The 18,688-nt window shown below is 41.7% G+C and overlaps 1 protein-coding gene across 1 annotated transcript in view; it reads right to left on the bottom strand.

The window, feature by feature from the left end:
* The window catches only part of Plod (procollagen lysyl hydroxylase), a 403,871-nt gene extending 389,566 nt beyond the window's left edge, over positions 1 to 14,305 (bottom strand). Inside the window, exons 1-6 of the mRNA XM_080285397.1 lie at positions 14,188 to 14,305; positions 11,736 to 11,824; positions 10,737 to 10,873; positions 9,876 to 10,039; positions 9,526 to 9,702; positions 1,567 to 1,766 (exon numbers count right to left, since the gene is read on the bottom strand). Coding sequence (XP_080141523.1) covers positions 1,567 to 1,766; positions 9,526 to 9,702; positions 9,876 to 10,039; positions 10,737 to 10,873; positions 11,736 to 11,824; positions 14,188 to 14,266 — 846 coding nt within the window. The 5' untranslated portion in view covers positions 14,267 to 14,305. The remainder of the gene's footprint in view (positions 1 to 1,566; positions 1,767 to 9,525; positions 9,703 to 9,875; positions 10,040 to 10,736; positions 10,874 to 11,735; positions 11,825 to 14,187) is intronic.
* Positions 14,306 to 18,688: the final 4,383 nt, after the last annotated feature.

The following is an 18,688-nucleotide window of genomic DNA, read 5'->3' as shown; positions in this document are numbered from 1 at the left end:
CTGAGCAGACCCGTTGACTGCAGGTATGCAACCACCCCTATGGGGTTGTTCCATAGGTTTCCTACACTGCTGACATCTGCATCTTAATGTGACATGTGCTGTGCAGTGCACCACTGTGTGTGGTATTTTGCGTTAGCCTACACTACAAGCATGGCTGGGCACATGTCATCTGTGATTCCACCCAAGCCAAATCTAAGCTGGCAGCTGAGGAGGGTTGGGTGATTTCCTGCTCTAAGCCTAACTAAGTGAACTCGATCATCTCTATTTAAGAACATCTCCAATGAACTGATGTCAGGAGGGGTGACTTTTTAGCATGGCATTGTGATTGAGGAGTTGTATTGTCCTGTGTGAAGTGAGTACAGTAACCTCTCAACTAATGCGAGTTTAAAAAACGAGTTTTTGTTTTAACACGAGCAAATATTTAAGGAGATAAGTTTACCTAACAAGGGTTTCTCAATTTAATGCGACTTTACACATACATGATGATTTCAAATTAGCCGTGCACCTTGGGCAGTCCCGAGCTGATAGACCGTGTGTGGCAGTTTATGCATAAATAAAATTTTTTATTTGCCTGTTGCTTAAACTTGTTTTATTCGAACTATAATATTCGAAAATGAAGTCTGGCTCCATTCTGAGCAATTTGACTCATTTTCGGACAAAATTTGACCAGGAAAGTGATGGCAGATCTAAATTGTTACAACTTGATGCTGCAGAACAGAAAGAAGAAAACCACTCAAACCAAGATAGAGCAGTTCTTTATGAAGATAGAAAACTTAAGGGAGTTATCTTCATCACCAGTAGCATGGGAGTCAGAGGAAAAGGAAGAGGAAGGACGGCAAAGCGAGGAGGGACAACAAATTTAGGGTGGGAAGCAGTGGGAGGTGAGGAAGCGGGGTGGGGAGGGACAGCAGCAGACGACGAGTGATGCATAGATGAAGTGAGGCTGTGTGTTGTTATTGTTTGTGACCTACTTACTGTAATGAAAATGTTGCTTTTACTGTAGTGTTTTTATGACCTACTAATGCATTATTAATGTTGAGGAACTTTCACAATGCCGTGAATGAAGCAGAATTGAAAGAAAATCTACGTAAAAAATGAAAACAGTATGTATTTGGGGAGAAGTAAACAACGCTTTGGCCCAACTAGGTCTCAAATGTTGTTTATTTCTTCCCAAATTTACCGTTTTTTTTTTTTTTTACATGGACTTTCTTTCAAATCAATATTGTTGCTTTTAAGTTTAGAGTAGCATAACTCCTCAAACTGGTAGACTTTCCCAGAGTCCAGGAACATAACCCCTAATATTACTATTGTTTCTTATGGGAAAATTATGTTTAAATAACATGTTTTTAACTAACACGACTTCTCCAGGAACCTAACCTTCTTGTTATTTGAGAGGTTACCGTATGTAGGTGTTTTTTCACTGCTAGTGTTGGACTATCTGGAGGTGGAATGTTGTTTTAAAGGGTTTGGTAAAGTTTGTGTTTGTTTTCAGCACCACAAAGGTCTGCTATTTATGATTAACTTATATTTCAAACTGACATCTAAGGTGAAATGTGAATAACTTACAGAGAGTGATTTGAAGTCCTTGGTGTGTTCAGAGCAGGCAAGGCAGCCATGAGCAGGAGTCCAGGATTTGGCCAGGTAGTTGCCTAGTGAGCTGAGAAGCACCTTGGCTGGACCATTACCATGGATCACTACAGGGGTAGTCTGGTACACAGTGTTGATCACATGAACATCATCATCATCCATCTTCATTGACACATCACCTGTTTACAGAAACTTGCTATTTGTTACAGCATTTCATATTCTGGTAACACCTCTTATCACAAAGCCTGCTTTATACAATGAATCTACATCACTAGTCCCTACAGCAATGATTCTTATCCTTTGGGTTGTGATCAATTTTGAAATGACAAGTGGGAGGTCTTCAGTGAATGTCTGAGTTTATCTTCCACTGTAAAAGTAGCAGATGTTGCATGAAGTTTGCACTGCCATTTTTTAAAATAAGAAATTAAAGAAGGAAAGAATTGCACAGCAGGATGAAAATTTTTTGACAATGCTGTTTATAACTGTAGAGTGCAATTCACCAAATGCAGAATGTCTGGGATCAAGAAGCTTTTGAATATTTGAATTTTTTGAAAAACTGGAATTCTCTGTCATTACCATCACTTGTATGCACTGACATCCACCTGACTGGCATTCTCTTCAGTATTCACAGTATCCATAATATATCTTTTACCAGAATCATGGTTCTGTTGGCTCGTGTGAAAAATTTAAAAAATATTTTTTATTTTTCCTCCATCAAAGGGACAGGAATCACTAAACAAAAAATAAAGATATCAGCCACATGGTTCAAGTGGATCCAGCTTAAGCTTACTTGGACGACTTTAGATTACCACAGCACTTTGCTAATACAGTGGGGAAAAAAAAAACTAGGACTTTTGGAGGACCTGATACATTTTTTTTTTTTTTTTTTTTTTTTTTTTTTTATGCGAGGAAGAAGGAACCAAAGGCCATGAGCCCGCAGTAACAGTTCCCTCCAAGAGAAAAACAAAATACAATAGAGAGCCAAATTCAAGATCCGATCATTTTGAGATGCCTGGACACACTACGTTTGAAAGACTGGAGATCATAGGCAGAAGGAAATACAGACAGAGGGAGACAGTTCCAGAGCTGACCTGTTGCATAAATGAAAGACTGGGAGTAACGGTTAACTCTTGCATTAGAGAGTTGGACAGAAAAGGGATGAGAGTTTGCTGCCAGACGGGTGCTACGCGCCCGTCGTAGAGGTGGAGGAATGCAAGCAGACAGTTCAGAGGAGCAGTGACCATTAAAGTAGCGATAGAAAAGAGATAAAGATGCAACAGTGCGGCGAAGAGACAGAGGTTGAAGGGAGTCAGTAAGAGGAGGAGAGTTAATGAGACGAAAAGCCTTTGACTCCACCCTATTGAGAAGAGCTGTATGGGGAGCCTCCCCACACATGAGAGTTGTGCTCCACACAGGGGCGGATAAAACCCCTGTATAGAGTCAACAATTGTGCAGGGGTAAAGAAAGAGCGGAGTCGGCTTAGCACACCCAATCTCTTGGAAGCAGATTTTACAAGAGATGTAATATGATCTTTCCAAGATAAGTCCCGAGTAAATGAAACCCCAAGCATGTTCAAGGATGATGCAGGATTAATCGGAATATTATTAAACATTAGTGGGTATACCTGTGGAAGATTTTGTCGGGTTGATAGGTGTAAGAACTGAGTCTTAGATGCATTAAAGACAACCATATTATTTTTACCCCAGTCAGAGATATGAGCCAAGTCAGACATTAGGTGTGCCATAGCCTCATCCCTTGTTTCTTGAAGTAACTGTTGAGATGGGCGTTTGCGGGAACCGAATGGAAAGGTGAAGGGTGGAGTCATCAGCGTATGAGTGGATAGGGTTAGATGTACAGCTTAGAAGATCATTGATGAATAAAAGGAAGAGAGTTGGTGATAGGACAGAGCCCTGAGGAACACCACTGTTGATAGATCTAGGAGAAGAACGATGGCCGCCTACGACAGCAGCTATAGAACGACCAGAAAGGAAGCTAGCGATGAAGGCACAGATAGAAGGATAGAAACCGTAGGAGGGCAGTTTGGAAATTAAAGATTTATGCCAGACTCGATCGAAAGCCTTTGAGATGTCAAGTGCAATGGCAAAGCTTTCGCCAAAGTCCCGAAAGGAGGATGACCAGGAGTCTGAAAGGTAGGTGAGAAGATCGCCAGTGGAGCGTCCCTGACGGAACCCATACTGACGATCGGAAAGAAGGTTGTGATAGGAAAGATGCCTTAAAATTTTTCTATTAAGAATTGACTCGAAACTTTTGAAATACAGGACGTTAAAGCAATTGGACGATAGTTGGAGGGTTGGGAGTGGTCACCCTTCTTTGGGACTGGCTGAATGAGAGCAAACTTCCAGCAAGAAGGAAAGGTACAAGGTGACAGACAAAGGCGAAATAGTTTGCCTAGGCAGGGTGTGGGCACAGAAGCACAGTTTTTGAGAACAACAGGAGGGACCCCATCAGGCCCATATGCCTTGTTAGTACTGAGGCCAGTAATGGCAGAAAATACATCAACTGAAGAAATTTTAATGTCAGCCATGAGGAAGTCAGAGGGGGAAGTGATGGAGGAACAGCAATCGAATCGTCTAAGGTGGAATTGGAGGAGAAAGTCTGTGCGAAGAGATCTGCTTTATCAGTAGAAGAAATAGCTACAGAACCATCAGAGTAGAAAAGAGGAGGAAGGATGATGAGGTAAAGTTGTTAGAAAGATTTTTTGGCAAGGTGCCAGAAGGAGCGGGAAGAATTCGAGTTGGAGAGTTGAGAGCATTTAGTATGGATGAAATTATTTTTAGTAGAGCGAAGAACAGACTTAGCACGATTCCGGGCAGAAACGTAAAGATTATAGTGATTCAGGGGTGGGTTGGCTCCGGTACCTTTTGTAGGCCTTCTCCTTGTTGCGGACTGCATTAGAACAAGCGTGATTAAACCAAGGCTTTCTTGCGTTAGTCAAAGGATATGAGAAAGGAATGTATGCTTCCATGCCAGAGAGAATAACCTCCGTAATGCGCAAGGCACACTCAGATGGCTCACGGCCATTGAAGCAATAATCATTCCAGGGAAAATCAAAGAAGTACTGCCTGAGGGCCTCCCAGTCCGCGGCTCCAAAATGCCAGAGACGACGTTTCCCTGGAGGGTCCGCAGGCCGTACTGGAGCGACAGGACAGGTTAAGGTAATAAGGTTGTGATCGGAGGAGCCCAACGGAGAGAAAAGATTAACAGAGTAAGCAGAAGGATTAGTTGTGAGGAAGAGGTCAAGTATGTTGGAGCTCTCTCCAAGGTGGTCAGGGATACGGGTAGGGTGCTGTACAAGCTGCTCTAGGTCATTAAGGATAGAAAAGATGTAGGCTTGTTCACCAGGTGGATCCGTGAAAGGAGAGGAGAGCCAAAGGTGGTGGTGAACATTGAAATCTCCAAGAATGGAGATTTCAGAGAAAGGAGAAATGGACAGAATGTGTTCCATCGTAGAAGTAAGATAGTCGAAGAATTTTTGATAGTCAGTAGAATTAGGGGATAAGTAAACAGCACAGATATATTTAGTCTGAGAATGACAGGAAAGCCTAAGCCAGAGAGTGGAGAATTCAGAAGAATCAAGTTCAGGAACACGAGAGCAAGATAAGTCGTTGCGTATGTATACACAACAGCCACCTTTGGCTTTGAAATGAGTATAGAGAAAGTAGGAGGATACAGAAAAGGGTTTGCTGTCAGTTGCCTCAGACAGCTGAGTCTCCGTTAGAAAAAGAAGGTGAGGTTTAGAGGAGGAGAGGTGGTGCTCAACAGAGCGAAAGTTAGATGAAAGGCCGCGAATGTTGCAGAAATGAAGAAGAAGAGAGTCAGACAGTGGTTCCAGGCACCTCGAGTCGTCACCGGGAGAGGGGCAGATGGCGGGGGCATTTATGGTTCCCCCCCCTGGGGACTCCGAGGCTGGGTGAATTGACGCCATTTTGGTGAATTTTGAATAGGAAGTGTAGTGTGTACTGTGCATGTAGTTTGGTGAACATAGATAGAGAAATTTGTACTGGAGAGCATGCTGGCCTACTCTCTGTGTAACTGAGACACTGAAAAAGTTCAGCAAAGGGGGATGGTCAGGAACTAGTCCTGAGGGCTGATGAAACGGGAGCTCCAGCACTCCCTGTCATCAGCTTTCCATCCACCTCGGGAGTACTGCCCTGCTCGACTGGTGCTACAGTCTACTCCTCACAAATAAACTGTATGTCTGTCTATCTTCAGTACAGTATCTATGTATCTATTTATATATATAGTATATATGTGTGTGTCTGTGTCTGTGTGTGTATAGATAGATACATAGATAAATATACCCTATATCTATTATTCATCATCATCTGCTTTCCTTGATAAAAAATTTAAAAACCAGCTGTGCCTACATGTCTTGGGTGTGGCATCTGGGTCCTCAGGAGTCCCACCCTGCCTGAAACCTGGTCTTGGGGAAGGTCCACCATTGTGCAAAATTTTCTTTTCCTAACACATCTCCCATATGGCCTAGACCCCATACTTCATGAAAGTACAGTAACTCTGAGCGAGTGAGTGGGAGTGTGTAAGTGACACAGTTAGGAATAAGCACTTTATATGGCTGCCCTGTGGGTGTGGCAAAAAAAATACCGACACAGAGATGGTAAATGACCATGATGTGTGTTGTTGAGGGTAATGAGATATTCATGTGGAAAACTGTGTTGATTTTTGGGATGGAGGAACTGAGCTTTGGGGGCATTAAAAATACCATGGTTCCAAATGCCCCAGTCTGTGGAAGGTGAGGGAAGAAATTTTCATATCATATTATCCCAGTACTGTAATTCATGCCTTAGCATTCTAACTAACAATCTGGGAATATATTGTCTGGATGAATCAAGCTGAACAAATTATCAGCACAAACCACCTACCACCAAGTTACAGCTGGTCATAAAAGATCAATGTAATGTAACTAACGTAATGATCAATTCTTTACAATACATGATCTATCTATCTATCTATCTATTACCAGACGCCTTAAGCCTGTATGGGGTGGCCACAAACAAATCGCCTCCACGTCGCCCTGCCACCTGCCATTTCACTGCCCTGCTCTCAACTCACACACCCCTCTCTCATATACCTCTCCACTCCATCCCTCCACATCATCCTTGGCCTCCCCCTCCCTCTCCCCCCCTCCACCTCACTCACATACACTCTCCTCATCAATCTCTCACCCTCCATCCTCTCCACATGGCCAGACCACCTCAGTGTGTTCCTCCCAATGATTCCTATCACATCCACATCCATATAATAATGCTCCTTTATATCCTCATTCGTCAGCCTGTCTCTCCATGTGACTCCACAGGCTCTTCTTAAATAACTCATTTCCACTGCTCTCACTCTTGACTTGTGTCTTTCCAACAACATCCAAGCTTCACTTCCATATGTTAGAGTTGGTATCACAATACTGTCATTTAGTAACTTTTTCACTTCCTTGCTCACTTCCCTGTTTCTTATCACTGCCTTCAAGGAACCAGCAACCTTTCTTCCTTGTTGTACCCTTTCCAGCACTTCACCCTCCACACTTCCATCCTTACTCATCACACTCTTTATCTCTTTATCTCTTTTCTATCGCTACTTTAATGGTCACTGCTCCTCTGAACTGTCTGCTTGCATTCCTCCACCTCTACGACGGGAGCATAGCACCCGTCTGGCAGCAAACTCTCATCCTTTTTCTGTCCAACTCTCTAATGCAAGAGTTAACCGTTACTCCCACTCTTTCATTTATGCAAAAGGTCAGCTCTGGAACTGTCTCCCTCTGTCTGTATTTCCTGCTGCCTATGATCTCCAGTCTTTCAAACGCAGTGTGTCCAGGCATCTCAAAATGATCGGATCTTGAATTTGGCTCTATATTGTATTTTGTTTTTCTCTTGGAGAGAACTGTTACTGCGGGCTCATGGCCTTTGGTTCCTTCTTCCTCGCATTAAAAAAAAAAAAAAAAAAAAAAAAAAAGTACTTAAACGTACTCACATTTTCCATTTCTTCATCCAACCTCGCTGTACATTCACTGACTTCACCTCTCTCAAAGACCATCACTTTACTCTTCCCTACATTCACCCTTAGATTCCATTTCCTACACACTCTCCCAAACTCATCCACCAAGCCTTGCAGCTCCCCTTTGTCTTCACTTAAAAACACAGTATCATCTGCAAACAACAGTACAGGGAGTTTCCAATCACTACCCTCTCTCACTAGGGCCACTCCAACATCCACTGCCCTACCTTGTATCTTTTATTACCCCATCCATGTACAGACTGAACAACCATGGAGACAAGGCACATACTTGTTTCAACTGAACCTTCAAAGAGAAAAATTCACTCAGTTCACCATCCACACGCACTGCAGCCTTAGCAACAACATACATACTCTTTACGGCATTCAACAACTTCCCATCTACTCCATATATTCTTAATACTGTACTTTCCACAATCCTTGTCTATCCACCCTGTCATATGCTTTCTCCAAATCCATGAAGGCTGCATACAACTTCTTTTCCTTCTCTAGAAACTTTTCCACTAAAGACCTAAGAATGAATATCTGATCTACACAACCTCTTCCCTTCCTAAAGCCTTCCTGTTCTTCTCCAACTAATTCCTCTGTTATTTCCCTAACTCTGTCAATAAGTATCCTACCATTCACTTTTCCTACTACATTAAGAAGACAAATGCCCCTATGATTACCACACACTTCTTTTTCCCGTTCCTTTGCACAAGGGAATAATTATACCTGACTTCCAATTCTCCGGGACTCTACCTTCCTCCCAGGCCAATCTGCACATCTTCCACATCCATTCTACTACTATCTCTCCCCCATGCTTCAGCATTTCACCACACACTCCATCAATTCCTGGGGCTTTCCCCAATTTGACTTTCTTCATTGCTTCCACAACTTCTATCCTACTGATTTCTTCCTGTCTTCTCACCTCCCTCCTTCTCCCAGCCATTCCTCAGCCACTTATACTCGCATTACTTCCATTCTCTTTGTTCAACAGTTCCTTAAAGTGTTCCCTCCATCTGCTCACTTTTTCTCCTTTCTCCACTAGTAATCTACCATTTTTATCTTTCACTCCCCTACTAACTTCACTGCCACCCTGTCTTACTCTCGTCACCTCTTTTCAGAACATTTTCTTACAATACATGATACTATCCTAAATAACATACAATAATGACAGTTTTCTGGTCCGTAATAAGAAATGGAAATATTACAGCTTGATCATTATGCAGCTCAAGTCTGTCTGTTGGGGTGACCAGAAAATGACTCTCCATCCAGTGCGGGTGTAAATGAACTTCCAACCTTCCACCTTGACTATCATGTTCTTCTGTCCAGGATTGTACACAGGTAACCTCTAAAATGGTTCCCCTTCAAACATAACACAGCTGTATTAAACACTGAAAAGCAATAATACTTTCTAGAATATGCAAATCATTACTGTGCAGAAAAGCCAAGGGAACAAATTAGGGATGCCTAGGATGCCTGTCAATAAATACAGTACCAGAATGCCAGTCAAGTCCCAAACAGCAGTTATATCACAACAGGTATTTACTGACATTTGTGGAGGGAAAGACAACAAATCATATGAAACAGTTTATGCAGAGCAAATTATGAAGTCCTTGTTATATGTCACCTTTCTTGAAGTTCTGTTTTTGCCATTATTCTACAGAAGTTTATAGAAAAGTTGTCTTTTAATGTTCCATTACTAACTGCAAGACTGAATTGCCAGTTTTCCAAAATTTACAGCACCAATTTTATGGAAAAAGTTGCCAATATACTGGAGTACATCATCAACATGAATCAGGAACTCATTGTATTAGGCACTGGGTTTTAACAGCCAATAAGAGAATCAAGACAATTAATGCAGCAAGTATTGCTTCCATTCAGGTGAGGAAAACAAACAAAATATCAACTTACCAGCCTGTCCATTAAGATTCTGGAAGATTTTGGCTTGAATGTCTAACTTAATTTGATATTTTTCTCTAATTTCTTTGTTCAAAAATAGCTTAGTGTAGTAGAGTTGATCATCATCCTGGTTTGTAATATCATGGGCAGTAACAATTTCATACATTTCTGGAGCATACCCAATGAATCCTGAAAATATACAAAGTACATTAGTTTTCAATAGCAAAAGTGCTAACACTTAACAAAGCATACACATATTACAGAACAGTAGTAGTATAAACAAAAAAAATACAAAATATATACGCAAATATACCGGTATATTACCAATGCACTAACTTGAATGGATAAGAAAAGCAACTTGCCTCCTGAGTTTAGATACTTGTAGCCAAAGGGAACTCGAGGGTATGCAGAAGCCAGATCATGATTGGGCCAGCAGAAATCTTCAGCACCAAATACCACACGAGCATCAAGGGCATCAAATTTCTCTAATATTGTGGCCTTTCCTGCTGTGAAAATGACATCATAGCTGTGGGAAGAGGATTAATTATGTAAGTTTTCAATATAGTACATGAAATTTTAGCTGCTGCAAGCTACTGGTACTCTACATTACTGGTAAAAAAAATTGCACCTAATGGATTACGGTCATGATTTTTGTTCTCTCACATAACAGATCCAAGCATGACAAACCCATGCAAGCTGGGAGATGGCTGTACAGCTACCACAAATAACAACTGTCTTCATTCACAACTGTATAAAAACATATAAAGTAATAAACAATAATCACTCATTCATTCATCATCAAATCCTGTGTTGCCCCATAGGGAGCGTAGGTACCCGTGGCTAGGCAAGTTAGTCCTGACATTTAAACATCCATGAGTGGCATTGTGTGAGCAATAAACCCCAACCGTCCCTTGGATACAAACCTGCAATGGCTCAATCCGATTGGAGCGCCTTACTTACGCACCAAACCATCAGGCACCGTAATTTGGTTAGCTATATGGTTACCACCCAGCAGGGTAAATGGTTTCCTGGTGTACAGGAAACCATTTGGCTTGTCACTCGGTGTAGAGTCACCCATAAAACGAAGGAAGAGGAAAGAATGAAGGAAAGAAAGACAGAAGAGGAAGGAAGGAAAGAAGTGGAAAGTGGTAAGCACCCCCACCTACCACACATGAATAATAATAATACTGTAATAATGAAGGAGATATATAGCATCAACTCACCTGTCAGTGAACATGATGACTTTGTTAGCATCCTCTTTATACTTCTTCAGCTCCTCCTTCAGCAGATTGATCTTGTGGCCCCCACCGGCAAAATGTTTCACATCTCCTCCTTCCCAGATTTGGCCTAATCCAAGCACCTATCAAGAGTAAAAACTTGTACCATTTATTCACAACTGTAATAATTCTTCAATCCATTAAACCTGGGGATACTGTTCTAATTTTACTCCTTCCATCTCCTATGAGTTTTATTCAGTATAGGATAGGCCTTTTTAACCAGAAAAGTTAGACACAGCCTAAATACATTCTTTCAATATAAGATATCTTTTTTTAAGTTGAATAAAACAGACTAAACAGCAACGATAAACTTCTAATGACATCATACAAATTCAGGGAGGTGATATAGAACACAAAACTATAACATTCTCACATAACTGACATACAAGTATGGTAACAAAATAAAGCACTATTATTACCCTCCTATGGTACAACTCTTTAGATTCTTTTACACATGCTCTGTGTTATCCGCTCCAGCCAAGCTGGGCTAGGAAACAACTTCAGTTACTCTTTTGACCACTACATTGTGAAACAAGGAATTACTGTACCAGGGTGTTTGGAATTTTACACACAAACACACACACACACAAATATATACATATATACTGTATATTTAACAGGCTCTAGGCTATACAGTATACACTGTGTATATATACAGTAATCCTTCGATTATCCAGACATCCATTATCCATAAAATCCACTACCCGGTCACTGTGATCCGGCTGAATAAAACTATCATTTGTATATTTTTTCATAGTAGCCTACTCGGACAAACTCAACAAATGGAGATTATATAATATCAATCCCTCCTTGCTCTCTACTTCTCTATTCTCTCCCTCCCTCCCCCTCTCTCTCAGAGAGAGAGAGAGAGAGAGAGAGAGAAAGAGAGAGAGAGAGAGAGAGAGAGAGAGAGAGAGAGAGAGTGAGAGAGAGAGAGAGACCCACTTGGACATTAAGATCGTAGACATTGATGGAGCGCATAAACCGTACGTAGCCATCTGTCTCATTGGTTGCCACTGTTATCACCAGCAAATCTGTAAAAAAAGCACCATATATATATACTGGTATTCAACTGTATGATCAAGTAATAATCTAAAATGATACAGTATATAAATTAACTACCTGTACTGTGCTATTATGGCATTATGTATTTTCAGTATCATGAGAACATGGCACATCTCTCTCACTCCAATACGACAATAATCCATTAACTTACGACATCCTCCCACTCTTACACAAGCTTTACTACTATCATAAAAACTCTGCACAATATTAACCAGCTTTCCAGCCACACCAAACAAATGTAAAACCTTCTATAATCCTTCTCTATTTATCTTACTGTATGTTTTTTCAGTTCTATTGTTGTTTCAACCCCTAACAGAATTATGAGTTTTTGATCCATTTTTTCGGTATTTTAAGCAATTCTAAGACACTTTTCTTCTATGACATTTTTGTTGCATATTATTTTTATTTTACTCTTGAAGATAAGCTAACCTAACCTATCCTTTAGGAGTAAAATAAAAATAATTTGCAACAGAAATGTCATAGAAGAAAAGGGTCTTAGAATTGTCTAAAATACCAAAAAAATGGATGAAGAACTCATAATTCTGTTAGGGGTTGAAACAATAATTTTACCGTTTTTTCCATACCTATAAATGCTTTCTCCATTTTGTCTCACAGCAAATATTTGATCCATCCACTGCCTACAACTGCTAAACAACCCTATTCATCACTCATCACATATTCTCATATATCCCTTACGTTTTCAATACTGTAATTACTTTTCCATGCACAGTCCCCTGAAAAAGTTCCATTCCTCCTCCTGACCTTCTGTAACCCTTAACATCATACTAACTTCAGTAAAGTTGCCTGCAGTCATCAGAATCTACTTGTTAGTCAAACAGTTACTTATAATTACCAAAACAAGTACAGCATAATGTAATGAGTTACTAAAAGGAAGGAAAAAGTTAGGAACATTTGCAGGCAACTGTACCTAATGGAAAACTATCTATTTATGGTATATAAACAATAATTTTTTTTTTTTTTTTTTTTGCTTTTTTTTTTTTTCTGTTCAGTTGATTAGTACAGCAATGACTTAAAATATTGAATGTTTACTTATACAAAACCAAGATATACAACAGCAATGACTTAAAATATTTAATATTTACTTATACAAAATCAAGATATACAACATTAACCCACACAAAGCCAAAATAAAAGTGAGCATGTATAATTTTGTTACAAATCCACTGAAAAAGATTTTGTGTAAATTGAACCAGGGGTTGTTACAGTCCTCCCCAATAAATATCATCTATATCACTGACTTTTCCTCCACAATTATTTTAATATATCAAGGGTTTACTACAAATATTTCTGATACTATTGCAGCATGTACAGGTTAGATACCAGTATGTCCATATATACCATTGTTCCTTATCTCCACAGTACCTTCACTTCATCAATTTTCTTTACACTCTGTGGACTTTCTAAGCTAAAGGGAAGTAATTTTTCTTTTGCTGCCTTAAATATTTGTGTTTTGTTCAGATATCCTAAATCCTTCTTGGTGTATTATTAAGCACATAAAGGAATAATGGATTACCCGGTACATGCTTTTTACTGCACAGGCAATATAAATTTTTATCTTTCTTACCACTACCTAACCTACAACTGGCACATAAAAACACAAAATAGGGAAGGTAAAGGAAACAATATTTACAGTGGTACGTTCAGCTGCAAAGCCTCAAGAAATATACACATAAGTTTATCCACACACTGTTGTTTGTTCAAGGTCATTTAAAAACCACAAAATCTAAACAACCCATAATAATTAATGCTGACAATCCTTCATTTAATTTGCCTATAATACCTATGCTGTTTCTGGAACAGTCCTCAGCCACACATCAATCTGCCCAATCTCCACACTAGTCATCACGGTGCACATCAAATCGTCATCCATTGCATTATTGGCTGATGAGGGCATTTCCATGTCCCCAGTTTGTCAAAGTAAGTGGCTACTGTGAAGACAGGGAAGGTGGCATTCCTGATGGGATACGTGACTGGTGGCAGTGTGGGTGTGGGGTACGTGGCACTCATTGTGCCCTCATCTGGCACTTGCCATGAACTAGGGACAGGATTCGAGAGGCTACATTCATGACTGACCCAAGATTTTATAATTACGAAGCATAAATTGCAACGCTGGAGACTAGATATCTAAATAACATAATCAGCATTCGTTTATTTAATTATGAAAAATAGATGGAAAAGGTCAAGCGGCATCTGTCAGGACAGAGTGAACGCCCAGACTACCACCGTAAACAAACATTAACCACAGGCAAATTTTACCGCATATACAACCTGATATATCTGTTCTGGTGTAAACAAACGGTTTGTAACTTACCTCTGTCTTCAAGAGAAGATGACTGCTGAAATACGCATTGAAATATCAAAGAAATCAGAAGAACCCGAAAGGATGGCATGGCTTAAGTGAAGGATGCGGGAGCCCGTGCGTACGTCCCACCCCTCTCCCGTCTGACAGTACTCTGATGTCTAGTCGGAGATCCGCTGAGTCTGTGATCTGTGTGCGCGAGTGGCAGCGCCGCGTAGACAGTGAGATGGCTGTCTGGCATTGCTGTTGCAGACCTGCACCGGCCTGCATCTCGTTTATATCATGAAAGTGATCCAAGACGTATATTTTCTCTTACCTAAACAAAATCGTCTGAATTTGGACTGAATAAAAGTGCGCCTACAGCAACGGAAGGATTAATCAAGGACAGTGTTTTAATTGTCTGACTTAAAGGAATTCTACTAGGTGAATAATAACTGTGATGTTAGTGTTATACCATACTCCCATAACAAAGAAAACGGTAATTTAAGAAACTGAAAATGAAACTGGAGGTTGAAGTGATGCTCGCGAGATAACTGCGACCTGTGAGGAAGTTTGATCGGAAACGTGAGATAATGACCGGATTCTTTGTGGAGTTCAGGGAAGGGGAGGAAACGAAGAAAACGAAAGGAAACTTATGGAATTCCGAAGAACCTGTGATTCCAGCTTATGAAGAGAGTGGAAGATAGTTATTCAAATACAACCAAAGGAGGCGAGGGTGGGGGGGGGATGAATTTTGTGCAGTGTACAAACCATGTGGTGAGATCCATCACATATATGAAATACCAGCACCAAGAGGAGATCACAAGGAGGCGCGGAAAGGGCCCGAGCAAGACGGGCATACGTCCCCCGTCACCATGCGCCCCTCTTCCTCTCAACGGAGCCCGCGGGAGATACACCGCCCCGTTGCACTGCTCTTTATCCAGACCAACACTAGCCAGGATCGGGGTGGGACTCGTGTAACCACAGACCCAAGTAGGGCCGCAACGACGCCCACTGTGCTCGTCGGGGAGAGGACGGCCACTATACTCCTCTCACCTACTACCTGCTGTAGGACTGCGACAACGCCCACCGTGCTCGTCGGGGAGGGAACGTCCACTGTACTTCCCTCACCTACAGTCCCAAGCAGGACCGGGGCGACGCCAACCGTGCTTGACGGGGAGAGGTCGGTCACTGTATTCCTCTCACCTGTCTTCCCAGGGCAAGGTAGAACCGCAGTGGTGCCCATCGTGCCCGTCAAGGAGGGAACGCCCACCATACTTCCCTCATCTGCAACTTCCACAGGGAGCAGGACTGCAGCAGCACCCACTGTGCTCGCCGGGGAGAGGACGGCCACTGTCCTCCTCTCACCTACAATCCCAGGGTCTAGTGCAACCGTGGCAGCGCCCACCCGGCCTGCCAGAGAGGGAACATCCACCATACTTCCCTTGTCTGCTAACCCTGTGACAACCACCGAGGGCAACACCCCTTGCTCGCCTCACTCCTCCAGAGGCCGAGTGAGACATCCCTCTTGCTCTCCCCACACCCCAAGAGGCGGAGCTAGCTTCCCAGCAGAGTCGCAGCTGGAGAGGGTCTGGAAAGGCCCCATAGTCAGCCTGGGGATACACTCACTGCAGCCAGTGCCCCTACATCACCCGTTGCTGCCAGACTCCCAGAGGAAGAGATGCCGCAGGCAGCCCCTGACGACCTCTCATCAAAGGCAAGGCCGCAGCTCCCAGCTGTTGAGGGACGCCCCTAGGACTCCTGGCTAAGAACTTCCCAGACCAGCCAGTGAGCCATCCTCCACCAAGGGCAGGCACAAGGCAGCGTGCCTACTCACCCTGTTCGGCCCCAGTCTCGAGGGCAGACACACAACCACCAAGGCCCCTCCATCGAAAGGCCTCCCTCTACGACGCCCCAGAGCCCACACTGGACTATCCGGCCTACAGCAGCGGTCCCATGCCCCTTCAGAGAGCACACACCTGATGGGACCCCTCCCACACCTGGGTGACACCTATAGCTACCCTGTCACATGTAGTCACAACTCTTGTACTTTGTGTCCACTATAGTGTGTATAATCTGCCTATTTGTATTGTGCCCAGTACTGTATGTTTGTATGACAATACACATGTAAGATTGGTTGGCCTGTGTTTTTGAGCCCTGTTCCTCTGGTTGCATGCTCTAAACCCAGTCTTGAAAAGAACCCCAGATCAGTTCCTCGTACTCAGGAAGCAAGAGTTTGAGCCTTGTGTACGTAGCATAACAACATAGATTCAGTAACATAGGTCTAAACGACAGTGTCACCTACAGCTAATTAATTAGTGGAGATAATACGTGAGTGTACAGTCATCTTTGTAAGTAAGGATACAGTAGGCTACACAATGCGGTCATGTTGCATATTGTCACTGCTGCTGGAATATGGAATTTTTCCATTTACTGCCTGATTCATTGAAGGTAAGTGAACCAGGTGGTAAATGAAACAGTTCCACATCCAACCTGTAAACACTACAACAGGTAACACATTTACTGTGCATGTATCCTCATGAATGCCACTGTACATTTCTGTGGGTGTGTATTGCCAAGAGAATCAACAAGTCTCAAGTTTTCCTTATTCTCTAATGGGTTATTTGCCCACTTTCTCGTTGCAAGATACGAGGCTGCACATGTCCAAGTTCTTCCACAGCAAACATCCTCTATCGGCCAGTCTTGTCATCCCATACCGTAGTGTTGTTTTTCTAGATCGTATTCAAAGCCTGCATGTCCTTAACTCACAAACGCATGGACTGGGGAGGGGGCACAGGGTCATACCACCAGTACACAATATTTTTTTTTCAAAGAAAAGCTATATATTTGTGCTATGGATAATAGTTTGGACAAAAATGTAAGACTAAGTTAAGCATATTATTTTTCACTTTAGACATGCAATCTAAATTAGTTTTAGGATCATGCTCATCTAATCCTTTAGTCTTTTAGTGTCCCATTAGAGGCATTGGGGCCTGGGCATACAGTACTTAGTCCAGATAGTATTCAAGGCGGTTGGCCAGTCACTCCCCTCTCCCCACGGTGGCATTATAACAAGCCTCAACTATCCCTTGAATGTGAACCCACTTTTTTTTTTTTTTTTTTCTTCATGATACTCTTTAAATCACAATATTACTGTACTTATATCCTTCTTCCTTATGCCTTCAAGTTTTAGGAAAAAGCAATTTCTAAAGCTTGCAGCCAAGCAGTCTCCTGTCACTCAATGCCGAAGTTTCAGTCTAATAGGAGTATCAACAATAAAACACTTTCAAGTATCTTTTGAAAAAATCTCTTCCTCCACCAAACACAATAATTCACATACATAAACACACAGCTACCATAGCCATCCAAACCTTCTACTAAATGTCATCCTTCATTAACACTTAACTCTGAAATAACTCTTTCCAAGCAGGCATAAGAGCAACTAGCCAGACACTGATTTATTCATCACCCTTCTCTGCTTCAGTACCAAAACAAAACACAACTAACAATCCACTAAACCTTTACAGTGAATCAGTCTCCCACAAAACACACACACTTTATGCATCTCACAACACAATCCACCAACATAATCTGGAAAAAAAAAAAAAAAAAAAAAAAAAAAAAAAAAGCGAATGGCTGAAGTAGCCGCTTTCACATTCAGATAAGCCTGGGGCCACAAGACCATGCACTCCTGACATAACAGCTCTCTTACTGAAGAGTAAGAATTGACGAATTTAGGGCTAGGTAAATTACACTTAGTTTTGGAAGCATCATGTATTTTCTTGTAATATATACAGACACAGAATTTTTTCAACATTACAAACACAGAGACCCATACAAAAATGCATCCTCACTTTCTTGTCTGAATTGGCGGTGTGGAATTCATCAAATGTCAAGGTGAGGGGCATCCACCGGACACTACTATGCATGAGCACAAAGGGGAGGGGGGAGATGGTAGTCCTCTGGTGCACAGGTCTTGTAGAGCAGAAGTGATTGCACTTTTTACCTTACCATAACAAAACTATCTCATCACATGCTCTAGCTTGAATGAGTGGGAAAAGTACGATCTGCCCATGAGGTAGTATACAGTCAGATGCCGTGTTCATCATCATCCGAGGTGGGTGGTAAATGCAATCTTGATATGCCTGGATCATACCTCATGTTTGTAACGCCGCAAATACGTAATGACTCTTCTTTTTTTTTTTTAATTATTTACCTGGAATTTCTAACAGAGGAAGGTTAAGTGACATGAATGAAGCTACAACATGGAAAAAGAGACTGAGGGTTAAGTAATGATGGTGAGAAGTAATATAAAGGTTAGACAGAAAACATAATGGATGAAGAGACTCAAAAGGAACAACAAAATGTAGAAAGGAAAGCAGAACAAGGGTTGTGGAAAAAAAAAAAAAAAAAAGTATATACAGTACACAGGGATCAAACCAAAATGCGTTAGAAATTAAACCACCTCTAAACTGTATATGAAAGGTATGTTACATTGTAAGTCTGTATGTGTGTGTGTGTGTGTGTGTGTGTG

This window comes from Coenobita brevimanus, chromosome 106, assembly GCF_032717465.1.
Source record: "Coenobita brevimanus isolate Jiangsu-jjx chromosome 106, ASM3271746v2, whole genome shotgun sequence".
NCBI lineage: Eukaryota > Metazoa > Arthropoda > Malacostraca > Decapoda > Coenobitidae > Coenobita > Coenobita brevimanus.
This window is presented reverse-complemented; position numbering and strand designations above follow the sequence as displayed.